The 22,835-nt window shown below is 47.1% G+C and overlaps 1 protein-coding gene across 5 annotated transcripts in view; it reads right to left on the bottom strand.

The window, feature by feature from the left end:
• TCTN2 (tectonic family member 2) overlaps positions 1-15,738 on the bottom strand; it is a 46,802-nt gene extending 31,064 nt beyond the window's left edge. For 3 of the 5 annotated variants that reach the window (XR_006354216.1, XM_043979228.1, XM_043979230.1), the window contains exons 1-8: positions 15,513-15,738; positions 12,664-12,771; positions 12,347-12,423; positions 9,750-9,942; positions 8,309-8,377; positions 4,891-4,991; positions 530-726; positions 161-287 (exon numbers count right to left, since the gene is read on the bottom strand). Coding sequence is in view for 4 of the 5 variants with exons in the window: in XM_043979228.1 (XP_043835163.1) it covers positions 161-287; positions 530-726; positions 4,891-4,991; positions 8,309-8,377; positions 9,750-9,942; positions 12,347-12,423; positions 12,664-12,771; positions 15,513-15,609 (969 nt within the window). In the remaining variant the exon portion in view is untranslated. Of the gene's footprint in view, positions 1-160; positions 288-529; positions 727-4,890; positions 4,992-8,308; positions 8,378-9,749; positions 9,943-12,346; positions 12,424-12,663; positions 12,772-14,214; positions 14,335-15,512 lie in introns of those variants that run through there. The other 2 variants (XM_043979231.1, XM_043979229.1) reach the window with 2 other exon arrangements.
• Positions 15,739-22,835: the final 7,097 nt, after the last annotated feature.

The following is a 22,835-nucleotide window of genomic DNA, read 5'->3' as shown; positions in this document are numbered from 1 at the left end:
GAGGAATTATGGAAATGGTGGCTCCTCATGGCCAGGGATGGTTCTGTGTTTGTTGGCTACTTGGGGCCCACCCCAGCCCCCTGGAATGAGTTGAATGAAGGAGCTGGATTGACTGACAAGAAGACTAAAGATGGTCCTGTTGTGAAACCGAAGTCCTGACCTGGGGGATGGTGAAAGTGGTTTTCTCCAGCGTCATCAGTGGACTGTCTTGCAGATAGCCAAAATCCGACCAGTCCTTCACGTCGCTAGGGATAGATCCTTGGAAGTTGGACTCTTCCCTGAAAACCCTACAAGGCAAAGAACAAGAATTATTGGCACGTTTGTAACTCTTAGCTGTTGGGCCAAATGTTATTAGTTTGACGTTATTCTTTCCCATGCACAACACAAGGGAAACTCAGAAAAACTACAACACGGAATAAAACGTTTTTAAGTTGGGGAATTTCAGAAAGGAAGCGTGCATGGCTGGCCCCCAGTCAGAGAAGTGGCTTCATTAGCGTTCAGCCACAAAAGGCATGGGGTTTCTACTCACGTGGAGCCATGGTAAAAATAACCAAGGAAAGGAGAGTTGTCCATGGAAGAGTGAATACACAAGAAGGGAAACCAATCTGGTGACCTGTCTGTCACAGGGGTAGAGCACAGCTGGTCAAAAGGTGGATTGACATTTCCACCAAAAACTCCTGGGAAGCAGTAATCTCTGAACAGGTCCAAAAAGCTGGGTGTGCACTCCTGGGAAGAAGACACAAAAGGGTGGTCAGTCCACACGCCAGGGCTCTTTGCCACACCCGGCACCTTAGCCAGAGCTTGGGGCTCCAACCACCAAGGGGGAGAAAGGCTTGACCTTGGAAGCTGAGACAGAGAAAGAGAGAGAGAGAGAGAGAGAGAGAGAAGGAGCGAGAGCGAGCAGAACACATCATGGGGGGCCGGCAAGGGTGAAGGGGCCTATAAAGAGCCAGGGCTATCAATGGGCCTCGTGCTCCAATGACACGTGTCAAGTCAATTAGACACAGACAGCCCCTGGCTGAAACACAGCAGGGTCTTACAGCCAAAGAGACTGACTGATCTTCTTTACGATGGCCCCAAGAATTCAAGAAGTCAATTATGTTTCAGAGACTTTCTTTACCAAAGTAATGTTCTGTTCAAAAGTGCTTAGTTGTCTTTTTTTTTTTTTAAGTTAGCTCTCCATGTTTCAAGGATCTTTAATTTGTAATTTTGTTGACTGGGGCCCAAGGGGAACTCCCTGTGGTCAGTCAACAAGTGTTTATTAAGCAGCTACTAGGTGCAAAGCAGCATGCTAAGGAAGAGCTGGGGATAAAAAGGCAACAGGCAGTCTTGGCTCTCAAGGCCTGCATAGTCTAATCAAGGCTGCAGCGTGCAGCCAATTCTGTAAGAGACTGATGCACGCCAGAGAAGGTGGAGGTGATCTCTGGGAGGATGGGCCGGGGAGGGCAGGATGGAGAAGGGTGTGGAGGGAGGATCTGAGCTGAGTCGTGAGGAGGTCCAGGGAAGCTCCAAGGCAGAGGGGAGGAGAAGGAGCATCCCAGGCAGGAGAGCAGTGTGTCAGTGGTGTGGCTCCATCTGGCCAGACAGCAGAGGGCCAGGAAGGATGGAGGGTGCGAAAACACAAGAAAGCTAGGAGGGAACAGGCTTAAGAAGGGCTCTAAAAGCCAAATCGAGCACCCTGTATTGGCTCCTGCAGGCAATAGGGAGCCGCTGACATGATCAGCCCTGAGCTTTAGCAAAATCCTGTTGGCAGCGGAGCGAGGAGAGCTCTGTGACAGGGAACCCAGGCAGAGGGCAAGAGTCCAGGGAGAGGAATGGGCACCTGAGCCGGGCGTGGGGGAGCAGACAGAGCGGATGGACAGGAAGAGATCAAATATGTGAAGGAGCCGTGCCAATGGGAGCCGAGCTTGATCCCCCCAGGTATCAAGCCTGGGCGACTAGAAGGGTGGGGGGGGACCTTGGACAAAAACAGGAAAGTTGGGAAGAGAGGAGGCTTTGGGCTGGTGAAGGCTAGATGGGTGTGATATGCCCTCAGAACATCCAATGGGAGATGCCAAATGGGCAGATGAGGGTGCCCGACTGTGATTCAGCAGAGATCTAGAGCCATGGAACTGGAATTGATGAGGGTAACTCGGGAGGCATATAGGAGAAGAGAAAAGGACCCAGGCCAGCTAGTGCACACAGTCTGGGAAAAGACCCAGGGGGAGGAGACTGGGCAGCAGTGGTCAGCTAGGCAGGAGGAGAAACAGGAGAGAATGGGGGCATGAAAACCCAGAACAAAGAGGATCCAGGAAGAGAAGGTGATCGACTGCATCCCAAAAGGCCGAGGACCGAGAGAAGTCCATTGCATCTGGTCACTCGGGAGGGAGCAGCTGCACGGTCACTCTGAGCTCAGAGGCACATGAAAGGAGAAGCAGAGGCTTCTCCTGGGCTATGACAGATGCATCCCAAGGTGCCCGGTATTTAAATCATGCCTGCACACACGTGATTTGTATATGCATCTATTGGTGCACAGGTATAATAGTATGTGCGCGCGTGTGTTAACTTTGTGTTTAGGCGGCACATATTTCTCCATGTACTTTGTTTTGGGGTTTTTTTGGTTTTTTTTAGTGAGGCAATTGGGGTCAAGTGACTTGCCCAGGGTCACACAGCCAGCAAGTGTTAAGTGTCCAAGGCCGGATCCGAGGATCTGAACCCAGGCACTCCTGACTCCAGGGCCAGCGCTCCATCCACTGCGCCACCCAGCTGCCCCTCCATGTACTTGTTATCCCCACCCCCAGTTGTCCTTTTGTCCTTAGCACCTGTCCTGGTCCTTGGTACTCAGCAGGCACTTAATAAATGCTGACTAAGAGAATTGAAGTTCTTTGCCCAGGATCACACAGGCAGGGAGTATTGAGAGGAAAGATTTGAAGCCAGGGGTTTCCCAACCTCAAGCTTAGTGTTCTCTCCCCACAGTGCCTCGACTTAAAGAAAGAAGCTTTAGCCACCAAACGTTACCATCATTCATCCAAAATATTTCCTTTGCCAGGGATGTCACAAGTCAGCTATATTGGCAGCAGCATCTTAGTAAGAAAGTGCTGAACTGAAGGGACCCACTCCACACAGTCAGTCCCTGAAGTGTGCAGAAAGGGATCCATCAGGACAGACTACAGCAGCTCCAGGCTCTAAATCCATACTGCTGATGCCTTTTTTTTCTTTTTAGGCAATTGGGGTTAAATGACTTGCCTAGGGTCACATAGCTAGTAAATGTCAAGTGTCTGAGGCCAGACTTGAACTCAGGTCCTCTTGACTCCAGGGCTGATACTCTATCCACAGCGCCACCTAGCTGCCCCCATCTATCCTGCTTCTTAAACAAGAGGCACAACTCTAAAAATAAAATACAAATAATTTTTTTTAACATTACAACAAAAACACATGCCCAAACCTCACACCTCACACTGTGACAGCTTAGCATACAATTCGCTCTTCTGAAAATGGAGCAGGTCAAAGGACAAAGAAGTCACCTGTCAGAGCTGTGACAGCTTTGGTGATGAGCAGAAGGATGGGCCGTGGGCCATGGGCCTGGGATTGGAGAAGAGGGCCCAGTCAGGTTACTTCCCTTGATTACCCTGTTCTCTTTCATTGGACTCCATGGACACTGGCTCACTGCATTCATTCTGCCTTCTGTCTTGCTATGTATGGGATTCACCACATCATCTGTGGCCCTTTTTTTTTTTTTGGCGGGGCAATGGGGGTTAAATCTGTGGCCCTTTTTGATCAAACATAGCTCATTCTCATTGGCTGGTTGCCTTCCTCCTGCTTGGGCCTCCTGCCCTCCTCCCTCACCTCTCTTAGCCTCTACCCAGCCCTGGGAGCAGTGAGTTAAAAAACAAAGAAAAAGAAGCAAAGCAGCTGACGATCTCTCCTTCCTTCCCATCCTAGATCCTACCATCAGAGAGCAGGGCTGGCTTTGTTTCTAGCTCCTAGCACGGGGCCTTGACATTCAATTCAACAAGTATCTCTCAAGCTCCAATTATGTGCTGGAAGACCTGAGTTCAAATCCAGACTCAGACATCTACTAGGTAGATAAATAGCCAGTTGGCCTCGAAGCCCCAAGACCTGGGGTGGCTACCTGGGTGACCCTGGGTAAATCTCCCAGGGCCTGGGGCAACTCTCTCTGACCCTAAGGAACTTTCTTCCCTTTAGCAGAGAATTTCCTCTCTGGGGAGCTCCCTCTTCTAATTAAATCACAGGGGGAAACAATGAAAAGAAGGCAGGCCTCAAGGCACCTCCATGATAATAACTAACACTCACAGTGATATTCTCCTTGCCCACTCCCCCCCAAGCCCCTCCTCTCTTCACTTGCTGAGCTCCTCAGCTCCCAGGGGTACCAGTCTAGTTGGCAGTCTCATCGGAGGGCCCTCCTACATGCCCATGAAGTAAGGATTACGAGTATTATTATCCCAGAGAGGGGCGATGACTTGGCTAGAGTAACACTGCTAGTTGATGGCAGAGATGGGATCTGAACCCAGGTTTTCTGACTCCAAGGCCAGAACTCTTCCCACCACAATCAATTCTCTCCTTGCACACATTAAGTGCTTCATAAATCTCTGCAAGATCAAATTCAAGCAAAAGGACTCTGGAAAAAACTAGTAAAAACCACTGCCAAAGGAGAAGCCATTGCCATCACAGCTCAATATGAATGGAAGGTCCTCCTCAGGGCTTCTCGTGGGTCTGGCACTAGAAGGGACCAAGAACCGTCCAGTCCAGCCTGTTTCTTTCCTGAGAGCTCCAGAAATGAAGAGATTTTTGTCTGAAATAACACATGCCCGTTCTCATCAAGGTCTTCACGGCAGGGGGCCTGTCTGGCCCAGGGTCTCTGCCCCGGCGCCCGATGAGCGGAGTCTGTACCTCATCACAGCAGCACCGGACATCACAGATCCCAATGGCCAAGTTACAAGGACAGGAGCCGAAGGGCTGATACACCAGGTTAGATAAGGAGATGTTGCTGTCTGAAAAGGGAAGAAAGGGAAGTGAAGTTTTTAAAGAACAGCCTCCCAAAGAATCCCCAAGCAAGCCCCAAGCAAGCCAGTGCCCACCCACATATGCTACAAACCTCCCGTGGATCCCATGGGCACACGGGCTAGCAAGGCCCAAGGGCCACCCAGAAAACATAATACACTCTCAAAAGATAAGCATTTGCAGAAATATGGTTAATGTGATTATTCATAGATAACCTCTATCAGATTGCTTGCTGTCTGGGGGAGGGAAGGGAGGGGAAAAAATGTGGAACTCAAATCTTATAAAAACAAGTGTTTCAACTATCTACATAGAACCAGGAAACAAGTTTCCCAGCAAATGAGATGCTCTCTCCTCAAACCTCCCAGGCCCCTGTCTCCCTCAAACCCCAAATCCTGGGCCTCCTGCAACAAGGGTTCATTTTAATCCATCAAGATAATGTCAGATTAAAGGGTAGATGCTGTAGAATTCCAGGTAGGTTATTTTGAATTCATTCTACCATGCTTCATGGTTAATCGTGCTGTATTCCAACATCTAATTTCCACCACCCAGAAACTCCAAGTCCTGATCATGTGATTCTATGTCAAAGTCAGTGATGATCTGACAAAATATTTGGGTCGTTAATTAGATAATGGCCTAAAATTTGGTTTATGATCAATCCAATCTCCTCAGGAGCCAATGAGAAATGACCCAATGTTGTAACTGTCTCGAAGTCAATCAAGCACCTATTAAATCCCCACCTTGTACCAGGCACTGTGTTGGGCACCGGGCAGTACAGAGACAATGGAGGTCGTCCCTGCCTTCAGAGCTTACAATCTCCTGGCAGACACAACACATTCACAGATAGGTAAAAATACAAAGTGATTTAGAGGTGTGGAGGAAAGGGGTACTAATAACCAGGAGAATCAGAAGAGGCTGAAAAAAAAGCAGTGGAAGAGGTTAACACTTGGGCTAAGCCTCGAAGGGAGCTACGAATTCCAACGGACCAAGGTGAAAAAGGGCATTCCAGGCATGAGGAACTGAGAAATGTAATATAGAACACACCCAGAGTACTGAGTAGGACAGTTTGGCTGCAAAAGGATGTGTGAAGGAAAGAAATGGGGGACATAAGCCTGGCAAGACAGGCTAGAAGCCTGGATGGTGAACAGAGAAGTCTCTATTTTATTCAGGGGCAATGGGGAGCTGCTTGTTTCTTGGGCAGGGCAGTGCAGTGGTCAGTCCTTTGCTTTAGAAACACCCATTTGGCAGCTGTGCAGAGGACAGAGCAGAGAGGGGGCAGGCTGGAGGCAAACAGACCACTTAGGAGGCCACTGGCAAGAAGGGGAGGGATCCATGAGGTTTTTGAAAGGTCCAATCAACAAGACTTGGTAAGTGCTCTATACGAGGTGTGGATGGGAATAAGAAGTGAAGAAAGACTCCAAGGCGGCAGAGCTGAGTGAATAGAGGGATAGCGGTACTCCGGACCAGGGTACTGAAGGTAGAGAGAAAGGAGGGTTATGGGAGGAAAGAACACGAGCTCTGCTTTAGATGTGTTGAGTTCGAGATGCCTTCAGGGCAAGCAGGTGAGCTGTCCAGAACACACAGGCAGAAATGTGGGCATGGATCTCAGGAGAGAGGAGAGAGGTGGTGAGACAGATTCAGGAGCCATCTGCTTAGCGATAATAGTTAAACCCCTGGAACTGATGGATCATCTAGACTGGAGGGCCTAGAGGGAAGAGAAAAGTGGGCCTGACACAATGGGCTTCCAAGCAGTTCCCATGTATTTGGGGTCATTCTCTCCTTTTGGGAGATGCATGAAATCTCCTTAGAAAGTGGCCCCCCCACCCCGCCCCAACTGTCCTTCTCCCCACTCCACCTCCCACAACCTTGCCAGGTATCAGTTTTTTAATTCTTTAATTTTGAAAGCTCTTTCTTCCTAAGGAATGGAGATGGCCTGTCCCATGTACAGAAGGTTCTCAATCAGACCCAGGCGTTCTATAGTCACACTTGCTTTGTAGGCCTTGTTGACAAAACTAGGTCTGGAGAGTAGACAAGGCGGGGCAGCTGCCCAGGGCACAATATCCCTAGGCTGGGGGGGGGGGGGGGCGGCGCAGCGCAAGCAACAAGATACTGTTTAACATGACTGCTTGATGCACATTTTTTTTCTGATGCTGCCAGACAATCTGTAGTGTGGAAGAAGAGTCGTAGCCTCCTGTCGACAATGACCTCCCAGAGGGCACAATTTTCCAGGACAAGAGAATGGGATTTTCAGGTCTAGGACATGTAGCCACATGGCCTCAGCTTGGACTATCGGTGGTCTGAACCCAGACGCACACACTATTCCAGGCTCAGTTATGTTCTTGGCCCTAATTCCAAAGGTTCCACTTTCAGGGCAGAACAGAAATAAACTACTCACCGTTGGGCAGAGGTACTGACAGCAAACCCACTCAATTCAATTCACTGTGAGACCTACTAAGCACAAGCCATCAAGTTTGGTGTCAAGGAGACAAAAGCACGTCTCAAGGAACTTCCAATTTCCTAACAAGCTGAAAGTGCTGGGGCCTGTCGACTACCTTAGTTGTGGGACAAAGCCACGTCTGTGCTCCTCCCCAGGGAGAAACAAAGGCTGTATTCCTGAGTGGACAGTCCCCCCCAGGCTCCGGAGGCCAAATTTCTGATTCAATGGGACAGTCAGAGGTGGCAGCCCGACCTAAGGAAGCAGAGGACGGCTTAGTCAGCCTTAGTTTTTGAAGGTTCAAGTTGGCTAGGACTTTTGTCCAAAGCCTTCATGACCCAGAGCGTGAGCTGTCAGCACCTCGGAGCATAGATTTTGGCCCTTGAGGGTCTGGGCTCAAATCTTGCTTTCTATCGTTAATCATACATGAGACGCTAGGCAGGTCACTACACCTTGTTGGGTCTCAGCTTCCTCCTCTATGAAATGAGGGAGTTAAGACTCAGTGGCCTGGGAGGTCACCCAGCTCTTGACTAGCAGGATCCTCTGAGTGAAAGGCCTGCCTTACCTGAACTTCTTTTAACACCATGATACTGAAAACATTCTATTAAAAACAGTAGCTGATTTTAGTTTACCATGACATGATACAATAGGACCTGATAATGTTAGTGACATGGGGGCAGGGCAGGGGGGAGAGGGTTAATGCCCTCAGTACAAACCACCCTGGAGGTAAGCATTTGGCCCAGGACCCCGATCATTTCAGCCTCCCCCATGGGTGGCTGAGCAGCGCCCTTGGGAATGTCAGACAACCACCTCCCCATACATCTCAGACGCACACTCACTTCTCATCAGCTACAAGGCCCTGGGAGTGCTACATACCTAATTTCTTTCTTTTCGACTTTTTCCTTGATCTGCTCTCTTTCTCACTGGCTGCAAAACTGTTCACACCTTCATGGGGTCAGAGTGGACAACTCACAATTATTAATGTAAACACATCACGGTGGGTGCTGTTGGAGTTCTGGGCGGGGCCCTCTGCATGGTCCCCCTCCTGCTGACCTAGGCTGGGGTTTGAGAACTCAGTGAGAAGCTGGGGAGAAGAGGGGGCCTTCTAGAGCCCTAGAGGGCTGGTGCTGGTCTCCTGAGGCAGCAGGAACAGCAGCATTCACCTCCCCGGGATGTGTCAGACAGCTGAAGATGCCCAAGAACCAACAGGTCTTTTCAATTCTATATCTCAACTCAGTTCCATACACAATTATTATGGGCCCACTACATGGCAAAGAGTAGCATTTCTAGGAATAAGGGGCTTAGAATACCCTGAGCCTATAAAAAGAGGAAAACAGGGTCCTGTCCTTAGATCAGCTCCAAACAACCATGCAGTTCAGAGCCAATTAACAGAGGATTGTTTTCTTATCCAATCAAATAACAAACATTTATTAAGCACCTACTATATATCAGGCACTGTGTTAAATTCTGGGGATACAAAGAAAAATCCAAAAACCAAACCAGTCCCTGTTAACTCAATATTGCAATCAGGGGGCATGCTGGTAAATGTTTAACACCCAAGGAATAAAGTTTTTTTGGTCCAGACCGGTGATTTCAGCGATCTATGGAGTGCCTGGCAAGAAACAATGCAGACTGACAACTGTGCGGCAGCTCAGAGAGTGAAATAGTTGTTCAAGCCACTGAGAGTGAAATACAGCTAAAGGTCAGATGGTGAAGACACCATTGGAACCTGGGTCTTCCTAACGCCAAGAATGCCATTCTGCTTCTCAAGAGTAACCTATTTTAACCTCCTTAATCTAAGAAATCAATGGCAACTATGGGGTCTCTAACACTGCACCACACACTGCTTTTTAAAAAGGGGTCTTAACTTACTAGCTGTGGGACCCTGGGCAAGTCACTTAACCCCCATTGCCCCACCAAAAAAAAAAAGGAGGGTCTTAGGGGCAGCTTAGGGGCACAGTGGATAGAGCACTGGCCCTGGAGTCAGGAGGACCTGAGTTCAAATCTGGCCTCAGACACTTACTAGCTGTGCGACCCTGGGCAAGTTACTTAACCCCAACTGTCTCACCAAAACAAGCAAACAAACAACAACAACAACAAAAAAAAAAAAAACCCTAAAAAAGTGTCTTAAATTCCGGAGCCTGGGCTTTATCCTTGGGTGCATGTGAAAAACAGGTTGGCTTTCCAATGAGATCCCATGTCAGTCTTGCAAAGATGGCATTTTTTGAAATTCACGAAGCCAATGGCCAACAGAATCTAAGCAAAGATGTCGAGGACGCCTTCCTAACCATGTTGGGTGTGTGACCGCAGTGCTTACCTGGAATGTTCTGGGCAAAGGAAGCATTTGGGTAGATTTCCACTTGAATGAGCAAGTGCGCCAAACAGGATGTGTTGCGGGATGCAGACACCAGGAGGGTTTCCACAAAACAGGGAAAGTCAGAGAAGAAATCCGTCTCAGGGGCACAGGACTGGACATCACCATTCAAACTCACGGTCACTTCTGAGCCCCTCTAGGGGAAAAATACTTGTTTGAGTTCTCACGGACTTTGAAAATACATTTCTGATCACAAACGTCCCACTTATCAAGGGATGAGGAAGCCTCTAGACAGCCCTGGAACATCTTCCTGGGACCTTGTTTCATCACTGAGGGAATTCCTTTGACCAATACAGACGACAATCTCGGATTTAATCACTAAATCCTAGGAAGACAGAGCCTTCAATGACTTGTCCTGGGCAAGACTGGCCTTCAGTACTTACCAGTGGCTTACCCAAGGTCCTCCAGGAAATCCTAGCCTGCCTGTGACTTTCCCCATCTTCACAGATGAAGAAAGAGGGTTTGAATCCTCCAGACATTAAGCACCAGAGCTAAGACCCAAGTCCCCTTGGTGACTTCTCTGAGCCTCAGTTTCCTCATATTAAAAAGGGGAGGACAGGCCTCACTGGACTCTGAAGCGCCTTCCAGCCCTTGATCTGACAGTCCACATGACCCCAAGTCCTCTATACTTGACCAAGCTGCCCCCACCCCCACCCCCCGGGAGAAGTCCTCAAATGAAATCAGCCCAGGAAAAGGCCAGGTGGGAACTGCCTCACCAACCCCTACCCAAATCAATCTTGCACTCCGCATCTTTCTAGCTGTCAGGTCAGTGCCTCCATTCGTCCCGGACTCAAACCAGAAATGAGGTGGGAAGAGCAGAGGATCTCAAACCCTCTTTTTCGGTTTTAAAATTCTACAGCTGACAGCACAGGCCTTTATCTTGGAAGGGACTCTAGGGAACGGTCGTCTAACTCAACCTACCCATTTTACAGATGAGGGAGCTGAGGCTCCACACAGGGACGTGAGGTGATTCAGGCAAGGGTGGGAAGCACCAGGAGTATCCCCTTTTTCAAAGGGAGGAGAGAGGCTCTAAATCACCAAGGCAGGGAGTCCTGGCACTAAGACTCATGCCTGACGCCATGTCTACACTCTCCCCACTGCGCCACAATGGCGTAAGCTGTGTCTGGCCCAAATTCAGCCCTCTTTCCATGCATGATGCCTGGATGTTCACAGCAAACCTCACTGTCCCAGGGCCACAGATCCAGGGCTGGAAGGGCCCTCAGAGTCTATCAATAGAGGTCAACGCCTTCAAATTACAGAGGAGGAGGGTTAGGGTTAGGTGGCGCAGTGGATAAAGCACCGGCCCTGGATTCAGGAGGACCTGAGTTCAAATCCAGCCTCAGACACTTGACACTTACTAGCTGTGTGACCCTGGGCAAGTCACTTAACCCCTATTGCCCTGCAAAAAATAAAATAAAATTACAGAGGAGGACAGTGAGTCCCAGGGAGGGAGAAAGGGACTTGTTCAAGGTCACACCAGGGGTGATTCAAGCTCAGGTCTTGTTATTCCAAGTTTCCCATTCTCCCTCTTGCACCCCGGTTTCCCACCCACTGCCAGATCCTGGAAGAAGACAGTACAAGAACAGAACTAAGATTTCCATGAAGAACAAACAAGCAACAGCTTATCACAATAGTGTGGTGGTGTCCCAGAGAGTCCTGGGTTCAAATCCCACCTCAGATGCTTACTGGCTGTGCCTAAGGCCAATTCCTTAATTTTTTTGAGCCTCGGTTGCTTTGTCTACAAAAAGGGGATAATAATCCCTGTAGACTGTGCCTCACAGGCTCATTTGAAGCAAGTGCTCTATAGATCATATCGAGCTCTGTAGAAGCCTGACTCTTGACAACCCTGCGAGGCCTTTCATTCAAGGAGCACTTATTAACTAACAACACAGCACCAGGCACTGAGAACACATAATGTTTCTTGTCCTTAGGAAGCTATAACGGGGCGGGGGGGGGGGGGGGATAAGAAAGTAAATATGTCAAGCACAGTCAGAGTCAATGCAGAGCCATTTGGGGAGGAGGAGGAGGAGCGAGACGGTACTTGGGCTGAGACTTAAAGGAAGCTAAGGATGCTGGGAGAGGGAGGTGAGAATGTGTAAAGAGAAGTCACAGGCAATAAGCTTGGAAAAGTAGGCCGGAGCCAGACCATGAAGAGCTTTAAATTGCAAACAGAAGAGTCTGGAGTTTATCTTGGGAGCTTCTGAGCAGGGTAGGGACAGATGCTTTAGGAAAATCAATATGATACCTTTATGCAAAAGGAAAGGCATCTGGGTGCTGTGGTGCATAGAGCACTGGGCCCAGAGTCAGGAGGATCTGAGCTCAAATCCAGCCTCAGACACTTCCTTAGCTATGTGACCCTGGGTAAGTCACTTAACCCTGTTGGCCTCAGTTTCCCCATCTGTAAAATGAGCAGGAGAAGGAAATGGCAAACCGCTCCAGTACCTTTGCCAAGAAAACCCCAAATGGGGTCATGAAGGGTGGAACACGACTAAAACGACTGAACAACCCTGGGAAATGAAGCGATTTCATGTTGAACATACCACATCGGGAGTCACAGTCAGACTCCAATTGCTTGTTCCGTTATTCTGCAATCCACAATCAGGAACAGGCAGAATTCCTAAAAGAAGCGAGGTAAGAACAGAGAATGGTTTCAAGGGTTTGGGGGGTTTTTTCCCCCTCTACCTTTGTGAGCACAATCTTGCAGAAGCCTTCCCTCTCCTCCCTGCCCCCACACTGCCAGCTCAGGGAGTCGCAGGGTCAGAGGCTTCAGAGCCCCCGCCCCTCCTGTACAGAGCAGGACTCCAGCCCTCGAAGGCACTGATTGGGTTTGCTCGAAGCGGCTGCTCAAGCTCCTCACCCTGCTCATCATCCAACACGGCGAGAGTCACATCGACGTCGCCGGTGTCTCCGACCAAGACCACGCTCACCGAAGTGTCCGACATTTGAACAAAAGGCGGGAGAAAAGCTGGCAAAGAAAAGAGTCAGGCGTCAGTAAGATTCACGGCCCCACAAGAGGGGACTTAGAGCTTTAAGGGGCAGCAGGCTCGAGCAATGCCCTCCTAAGTGTGTGCACCGAGCGCCGCAGGGTTATGTCAACATCATCAAACATTTATTAAGCGCCAACTGTGTGCCAGACGCTGGACTTAGAGCTGTGGGTGATAAAACTGCTCCAGCCGGGTGATTTTACTCACAGGAAACTTCATTTCTGTGTCCAGTCTTAAAAAGCTGCTGGTAGGGGGAAGCTAGGTGGCGCAGTGGATAAAGCACCGGCCCTGGATTCAGGAGGACCTGAGTTCAGATCCAGCCTCAGACACTTGATACTTACTAGCTGTGTGACCCTGGGTAAGTCACTTAACCCCCAATGCCCTGCAAAAAAAACAAAACAAAAACAAACCAACCAACAAAAAAGCTGCTGGTAAATATCTGGGCTGGATTTGAACACAGGTCTTCAGAGAATCCTAGATTTGGTGCTGGAAGGGACCACAGGAACCACCTAATCCAACCTCCTCAATGGAGGACCAGGGGAAGTGAAGTGATTTGCCCAGACTCAGAGAGGGAATGAGCATCACAGGCTGGATGTGAAGCTGGGTCCTGAGCAGGGATTCTTAATGGGGGCTCTGTGAAGCTGCTTTTTTTTTAACATGTTGTTAACTAGTTCAACATAATTTGTTTCCTTTGCATTCCTGTGTCTCTTATTCCATGCAATTAAAAATGTGATTCTGTGAGAAATGACTCATTTGGCCCCCTACTCTGTCCTAATCAATATTAATCAGTTTGATCTGATTGCACCGGGAGATCTGTAATGTCACTGATCCTCAAAAGCAAGGTGTGTCAATCCATGAGATTCTGGACCAAGCCTCTTTTGCATATTTGGGTAGCAAACTCCATAAAAATGAGTCCCTGGAAGAAGGGGGCATCTCAGGTCATGAGGAAGATCTGAGGCCCACTTCATTAAAGGGGACCGTGGACCCTTTCATAAAGTGCCACCGGCTCAGAGCTCTGCCTCAGTCTCTTTCATTGTAGTTTGGACAATTTTAATTCCCACAATTCTGCCAAAGGAGTTGAGGACAGAGAAAAGGTGAAAACCCCGGCCTGGAGGTGGCATTCTCTCTACTACACTCAGGATGCCAGGGCCTGCTCACTCTCTGCACACAAGGTTGCCCACTGCCTGGTAGAGAGTGGCTACCTCAGCCTGAGTGACTGACTGCCCAAGATCACCCAGGTGACACTCATGGGATCTGAAGCAAGGCACTCATTCCAAAAGACTCTAGCAACTGCTACTGTTGTGGCTGCTACAGAAGCCTGGGACCCCTCAGCACCCACTGCCTCATGAGGGGGACAATATAACAACAACACGGGGTGCTAAGGTGGGAATGGATCTTCACAAAGTTGATTAAAGGCACTTTACAAATAATATCTTATCTCATCTCATCTGGACAGCTATGTAACCCAGAGGGTAGAAGGAGATTTATCTTCATCATGAGTTCAAATCCAGCCTCAGGCATTTGCTGGCTGTGTGACCTTGGGCAAGTCACTTCACTCTGCTTGTCTCAGTTTCCTCATCTGTAAAATGAACTGGAGAAGGAAATGGGAAATCACTCTGGTTATCTCTGCCAAGAAAACCCCAATAAGGTCACAAAGAGATGGACATGACTGAAACAACTGAACAAAGATACAAATAAATATCTTGTCTCTCAGGTTTAATAATAATAATTATCATTAATCCTAAAGTTAGCTGTTATATAGAACTTTATGTTATCTTAATAATTATAGCTAGCCTGTACATAGTGTTTTGAGGTTTGAGGCCCACTTATGAATAATATCTTTCAGGGTTAATAATAATTATTATAGGGGGCAGCTATGTGGTACAGTGGATAAAGCACCGGCCCTGGATTCAGGAGGACCTGAGTTCAAATCTAGCCTCAGACACTTGACACTTACCAGCTGTGTGACCCTGGGCAAGTCACTTAACCCCCATTGCCCCGCAAAATAATAATTATTATTATATATCCATTGCCCCGCAAAATAATAATAATATTATTTTTTTTTTTTGTTGTTGTTGTTAAGTATTAGCAGGGTATAGTTAGCAGTTATATAGGTTTGCAAAATGCTTTCCAAATATTACCACTTTTTAATAATAATGATAGCATTTCTATAATGCCTTGAGGTTTGTAAAACACTTTACAAATATTACCTAATTTTAATAATAGATAACATTTATATGGACCTTTAAGGTTTGCAAAGAGCTTTAAAAATATCTCTTAATTATAATAATTCAGTTGTTTTCAGTCGTGTCCAACTCTTCGTGACCCTATTTGGGGGTTTTCTTGGCAAAGATACTGGAGTGGTTTGTCATTTCTTTCTCCAGCTTAGTTTACAGATGAGGAAACTGAGGCAAATAGGGTTAAGCGACTTGCCCAAGTCAAACGGCTAGTAAATATCTGAGGCAGAATTTGAACCTAGGGCCTCTGTGCACTATGCCCCCCCCCCTCCATCAAGAGTATCTAACAACAGGTGTTTGGGATACTATGGTTCCTATTTAACAAATTAGGGACCTGTTGCTCAGAGAGGTGAAGCAACTCGCCCAGGGTCACACAGCACAACTGTTATTAGAGGCAGAATTCGCTCCCCGCTGCCACCCCCCTCTCCCAGCCCCGCCCACAGACCTAGGCCCCTCCCCCTGCTCAGAACCCTGCCCCTACCCACCAACTTCTCCCCACAGGGCCCTCGGGAAGCCGAGCGGGAACAGGAGCAACAGCAGGAGCTGAGGGGCCGGTGGCGGGCGGAGCCTGGCTGGGCCCATGGCTCCGGCGTCGCCTCCCCGCGCTGCCGCACCCGCGGCCCAGCCCCGGCCCTGCGATCCCCAGCAGCCGGCGCGGGCTAGGGGCAGCTAGGAAAAAGCGTCACTGGCGCCGACACAGCCACCGCCGCCGCCATCTTGTCAACGGAACGCCCAGACCCATGGCAACCGCCAATCGGCTGCGGGCGGAGCGAGAGCGCGCCCCGCTATTGGTCCAAAGCGATAGAATGAACCCGTCTTTTTCCCACGCCCATTAGCGTCACTTTATTGCCCCGCCCACCTCCTCCTGGGACTCTCCGAGTAGTTTCTTGGCTTGATGGACGGGGCCCTGGGCTTGGCTCTGGTTTCAGAATACAAATGAGATAACATTTGTAAAAAGCGCTAAGCATTTTCGAGACAGCCCTTGCGGCACATGTACATGATGCCTTACCAGAATCCCCTCCCTGCCAATAACGTTTCTGCTTTTTGCATCTCCAGCACTAGTAGCCAGTAGGTGCCTAATAGTTGCTTGTATCCACAGTCAACAATTTAGCTGCCTTTTGATTATAATAGAGGATACTGAACCTATCATTTCAGTGATTCAGGGAAGTCTCAAGTAAAGGGATTCCTCTCTACTTCTCCACAACATATATATAGTCTTAGAAAGTTGGCTAGAGAGAGGCGTCTTAAACTTTTTCCATTTGTGACCTCTTCCCCTCACCCCGAGAAATTTTTACATGAACCTGGGTATGTAAGTATATAAAATAGGTATGGATACATAACCTTTTACTGTTGCCAATTTTCCGTGACTCCCACATTCAGTTACTGGATCCCAAGTGGGGTTGAGACCCACAGTTTAAGAAGCTTTGGCCCAGAGTCTAGAGAGAAATGAAATGACTCAGCCAAGGTCATACAGTCTGTATGTGTCATTGGCAGGTCTTGAACCCAGGTTTTCCTAGCTCTAAGACCAGTTCTCTTTCTTCTATACCACATTACAATACAGAGTCTAATAATGCCTTGGATTTAGTCAATATGCATTTGTACCAACTGCGGATATGGAAAAAAACTACAAAAAGTGGGATCACTCTCCTTGTCTGAGTTGTAATAATTTATCAACAAACCCCTGTGTAAATTGTGACTCTAAGAGGCCTTGGGCAGGGAGTTGTTCTTTCAATATTAGGCAAAGGTGTAGCATGTGTTGGTCATTGCCACATCGGAATGTAACTCCTCCCTGCCCAGCTGTCACTTAGGTGGGTAACTGGAAAATTCCTTCAAATGGCTTGAGAAGGCATCAAGAAACAGTCTTTAAGACAAGTGATGGGCAGCCATACTTGACTCAACCCATCCCAACCTCTTTCTTCTCCCTCTGAAAAAGAGCTCACCATTCTTGAGCATGGCCAGTAAAAAACCAACAGAAGGGGGCAGCTAGGTAATGCAGTGGATAAAGCACCAGCCCTGGATTCAGGAGGGCCTGAGTTCAAATGTGACCTCAGACACTTGACATGTACCAGCTATGTGACCCTGGGCAAGTCACTTAACCCTCATTGCCCTGCAAACACATACACACACACACACACACACACACACACACACACAACCCAGCCAACAAAAGAAGCCATTCCTCTACATCAGCACCACCCTCCAAGGGTGCACTTTCCCCTCTAAACACATCAGTCAGTGAGGGGAATTTGGCCTGTGATTGCTCTAAGATTCTGAGTGACCAGCTTGACCTCTTATGATTAAGCCAATGTTTAGCTCCAATGGGGAGCATTCTCCAGTTGAAGTCAACCAAGGGGACAGCTAGGTGGCGCAGTGGATAAAGCACTGGCCCTGGATTCAGGAGGACCTGAGTTCAAATCTGAAAACCGACACTTGACACACTAGCTGTGTAACCCTGGGCAAGTCACTTAACCCTCATTTCCCAGCAAAAAAAAAAATTGTAACAGTTGAAGTCAACCAAACAGGAGCTAGGTACTCTGAATAATCATCATTTGCTCAGCTGGGTGAGACAACCTGACCCCAGGGCAAGTGCCTTGTTTTTTGTTTGTTTGTTTTTTTAGTGAGGCAATTGGGGTTAAGTGACTTGCCCAGGGTCACACAGCTAGTAAGTGTTAAGCGTCTGAGGCCGGATTTGAACTCAGGTACTCCTGACTCCAGGGCTGGGCTCTATCCACTGCGCCACCTAGCTGCCCCAGGGTAAGTGCCTTGTGAAGGAGGAGAGCTGTAGTAGTCTAGAAGACTGGATTCCTACCAATGGGCCTAGAATCAACAATGGATACCAAGACTGGGATCCCTACCTCTTTTTTATACAGAAATGACCCTTTTTACTCCCTTTGTCTTTCTGACTTGATGGAAGCATCACAATCAGTAGTCAACAATGTTCTCAAGGAACAGAAAACTCTTCTCTGGGTAAGACAAAATCTTTGTTGCAGCTTGACACAGAGACTGGGGTACTAAGAGACAGTATGACACCTGAGGACCAATATAGTCTAGGGTGCAAGTCCCTGAAATGCTCCAGACTTGGCAAAGTCTTAAAAAACCTTGCTGAAGGGGGCAGCTAGGTGGTACAGTAGATAAAGCACCAGCCCTGGATTCAGGAGGACCTGAGTTCAAATCTGACCTCAGACACTTGACACTTACTAGCTGTGTGACCCTGGGCAAGTCACTTAACCCCCATAGCCCAGCAAAAACAAAGAAAAAAAAAAAGACCCTGTTGGAGGGAGGACTGGACCTGTGATGTCACTGACAATAGAAACTCCCAGTGAGGAAATTCCCTCTCCCATATAATCTTAGAGAATTGCCTAGAGAACTGAGAAGCTAAATGACTTGGCCAGAGTCATACAGCCTATATGTGTCACTTGGAATCTTAGACTGCAGTATCTATGGCACTGAAGTGACTAGCCTGGAGTCACAGAGCTGGTAAGATTTTTCTATCTCCAAGGTTGACTCTCTCTACCATCTCTATGCTACCCCTCAAAATCCCTTTAGCAATCAATCAATAAATATCTATTAAGTACCTACTATGTGTGAGGTGTGAGGGACTGTGCTAAGTGATGGAGATACAAAAAGGGGCAAAAGAAAGTCTTTGCCCTCAAGAAGCTCATAATCTAATGCAGTTTTTAAAAATAGATTTTTAGTGATGTCTTTTGTTTGTACTTGTTTCCCTTCCCCTTGTCTTTCCCAGAAAACCATCCCTTAGGGATTTTTAAGACAAGGGGAAAAAACAGCAAAATTGATAAGTACACTGAAAAAAGTCTTATTTGCAATATTCCACACCCCTGGATCCCCCCCTCTGCTGAGGTGGAGGGAAGGACCATCATCTCTTGTCTCTTCTTTGGAGCCAAGAGTTACAATATTCTTTGTAATTCTGCAATTTTCAGATAGTTTAGTCAGGCCACCCCTGACTTTTATTTCCAGTCTATGCTACCACAAAAAAGGGATGCTAGAAATACTGTGCTGTGTATGGACCTTTTCTTTTCATCAGTGACTTCCTTGGGTCTGTTGATTAGCAGTGGAATCCCTGGATCAAAGGGTGTGGACATTTAAGTCACTTTATTTGCATAATTCTATCTGTCTGTGACTATGACACGACAGTTACTATGCTGTAAGAAATGACCAGATGGATACAGAGTAGCATAGAAAGATTTACATGAAAGGATGTATGTGTATGAAATAAATAATATGAAATGGTGTAAACAGAACCAGGAAACTACAACATTTTAAATGGAAAGGATAATATCCAGAAAACAGTTAAAACTGAAAATTACGGGATGTTTATGTTTATAACAATTCACAGTTCTGCCAACAATATGTTAGTGTGCCAATCTTCCATAACACCAGTGATGTTGTCTGTTCTCATCTTTTGTCATCGTTGGGTATAAGAAGAAACTTCAGCATTGTTTTGATTTTCATTTCTCTTATGAATGATTTGGGGCAGTCTTTCATTGGCTCCTTAATACTAATTCTTTTGAGAACTGCTTTGTTTGAAGGATGTTTCCATATCCTTCCTTTAACAATTTAAATTTGTCTCTTTGAAGGACAGCGTGCTTTATGCCTAGACTCCAGAACCTGGAGTCGGGAAAGCCTGAGTTTTAATCTTGCCTCTGACACTTGCTAGTTACATAACTATGGACAAAGCACTTGTTCTCTCTGAAACAAACATTAAGCAATATTAACAATCTTGGAGTTAATGGGTGAAGACTTAACCAGCCGGCTGGAGAAAATTCCTGACCAGCAAAGCATGTGAAATAGATTCTTGTCTTGATGTTACATTCAACATGGCAGCAAGCTAATACCCAACTGTGTGCTTAGAAAGTCAAGATAAGGGATACTTCCGGTCCTGATGAAATATGCAGTCTAACAGGAAGGAAGGAAGCAAACTAGAGGCAGCCTGGAGTCAGGAAAACCTAAGTTCAAATCTAGGCTCAGATACTTACTAGCTATGTGACCCTGAACGACTCACTTCACCCTGTTTGCCTCACTTTCCTCATCTGTAAAATGAGCTGGAAAAGGAAATGGCAAAATCACTCCAGTATCTCTGCCAAGAAAACCCATTTTGGGGGGCCAATCAACAATAGAGTAGCAGCAATGAAAATAGAGATGGTGGATGCAGTGGAATTAACAGGACCTGATGAGCAAATTATATGTGAGGCGAAGAAAAAGGAAGAATCAAAGATATTACCAGAGTTTTGAACCTGGAAGTCTAGGGAATTGTAATGCCACTAATAGAAACAAAATCCAGAGGAGGAATATATTTAGAGGAAAGGAGAAGCAACTCCATTTTGTTACATTTAAGCTGCTAAAGAGACATCCAAGTGGAAAAGAGATATCCTCTAGGCAGCTAGAGGTGCATATCTGGATTTCTTAAGGTACAGTTTAGTATTATCTATGCTGGGAAACATCTCCCTTAGGGGTCTGGCATGAGCCATCAGTATGGTATTCCCAAAGCCAAAAGAGAAAATCCAGAAAGATGAGGGTAGTCAACAGTAGCCTACGCAACAATGACGTCCAAGAGAATGAGGGACTCAAAAAAATGCCTGTGGATTTTGTGACGAGATCACGGCTGAGAGCATTTTCAGTAGTAGTGGGAAGGCATGAAAGCTAAATTTCAAGATGCTGAAGAAAGGGGCCGATCCTTTTCCCAAAGCTAAGAGAACTTTATTTTAAATACCTGGACAACCATAGCTTGTAAGCCCGAGCACAGAGTTCTTCCCAAAGAGCCTAATTTCTCTCTTATCAGTATTATCTGCTGTTACTGTGTTTTCCACAGAGTACAGTTACCCCTTCCATATCATGAGGGTTAGGAGCATGGCTCCCTGAGATCTGGAAAATCCATATAAAATTTTTTAGCCCTCCCTTTGTACCAGAGAAGAGGTCTGAATTTTTTTTTTCTTGTATGAGGTGTTGAAAAATTTGGGTTGATATTATACAATATACATACACAAACACACATACACAAACACATATTTGCAGGGCAATGAAAGTTAAGTGACTTGTCCAGGGTCACACAGCTAGTAAGTGTCAGGTGTCTGAGGTCGGTTTTGAATTCAGGTCCTCCTGAATCCAGAGCTGGTGCTTTATCCCCTGTGCCACTTAGCTGCCCCCACTATACATATATTTTATGCATTTAGGAGTTTCTAAACTTTTTCTGTTTTCTGCTGGCCTTTAAGGCATGTCTGTGGTTTCCACAAAACTCCCCCCAAATTCCCATTTAATTTCTTATGCCAACATATCAAAACTGCAATGGGGAAAGTCATGATGCAGAAGGGATAACTGCAAATCTTGCTTAGGTGATCTGATGGTGGAGAACCAGGATTTTTGTGGGTTTCACAGTCCAGTAGCTTCTACAGACAATTGTTTTCTTTTCAAATGTTTTTAGACACTGAAAAAACTAGAACACCAAAGACTGACTAGATTAGGACAACTGAATGAGGAGAAAGCAATTTGCTCTCCTAATGAAAAGAAAGTTGGCTCTGCAAAGCAACACACTGTCAGGTTCACACCTTCCTGGAGCTGAGATAAACCAGAAATCTTTCTCCAGTACAAGAACGCCCACTTCTGGAAAGAACAGCCTGAAAAGCTCAAACACAGGTCATAATCATTAGCACTCCATTGAGCCTGAAGGATTCTCTAGAAATCAAACCTATCCAGATATTTAAAGTAAGTTAAAATGCTTAAGTTGATGGGACTGATATTCTCTAGTTATTTTGACACAATCGGGGTTTGAGAAGTATTTGTGGAAGGGTCAGTTAACAAGCTTTTAGGCTATGGGCTAGGCACGGTGCTCAACATGAGGAGTAAAAAGAAAGGCACAAACAGGGGCCCTGCCCTCAAGGAGCTCCCATTCTAACAGGGGAGACAACACACAGATAACTGTACATGTAAGATTGCTAAGATTGGTTGGCTGGTTATTCTTGAAAAAGACCAAAATGACATCGTGATGTTGGGGTCAAGGTACAGTGTGCCCAGCTGTGGCTGATCAGCCCAATATGAGCTCAGAATGCTCTACCACAGGTTGGGCACAAATAGTCCATGAGAACATCTGGGGTGGGTTCTCTAAATTTGCGCATCTCCGGGCAGCTAGGTGGCGCAGTAGATGGAGCACCAGCCCTGGATTCAGGAGGACCTGAGTTCAAATCCGACCCCAGATACTTAACATTTACTAGCTGTGTGACCCTGGGCAAGTCACTTAACCCCAATTGCCCCGCAAAAGAAAAAAAAATGCGCATCTCATGTTTCTTTTGAGCTACTTCAATTCTGCTTTGCTTATAGAGCACATGAGTTCAGTACAGATGGAAGGTAATCTTGAGGGAAAGGGGCGGGGGGGGGGAGGGAGGGGGGGGAATTCTGTGAAAAATCTCCTTGGATAAGGTGAAATTAGCATTGAATCTTCAGAGAAACCAGGGAAGGTAGAAAGCAAAACTGAGGAGGGAGAGCAATGGGGCAGGGGAGGTGGCCAGTACAATGGCAACAAATTAGGAAATGGGAGTGTGTGTGAGGAACAGCAAGTGAGTTGCAGAGCCGAATTAGCCAATGTACAGAGAACAAAGTTTGAGAAAACTGGAAAGATGGCAAGGGACCAGGTTGAGAAAGAAAGGAATGAGTGTGCATGCTGTAACGATTGGAATGACGCCACCTGCTGGATACTTACTGTAGAAGAGTTCTGCCCATGAAGCGAAGGTCTTTGAGGGCAAGACCAGGAGTCTTTTCTTTGGCGGGGAGGAAGTGACGCAGACTAGTGGGAGGAGGAA

Source organism: Dromiciops gliroides, chromosome 1 (assembly GCF_019393635.1).
Source record: "Dromiciops gliroides isolate mDroGli1 chromosome 1, mDroGli1.pri, whole genome shotgun sequence".
NCBI classification, from domain to species: Eukaryota; Metazoa; Chordata; class Mammalia; order Microbiotheria; family Microbiotheriidae; genus Dromiciops; species Dromiciops gliroides.
The sequence above is the reverse complement of the archived record's forward strand: the minus strand, read 5'-3'. Positions and strand labels throughout refer to the sequence as shown.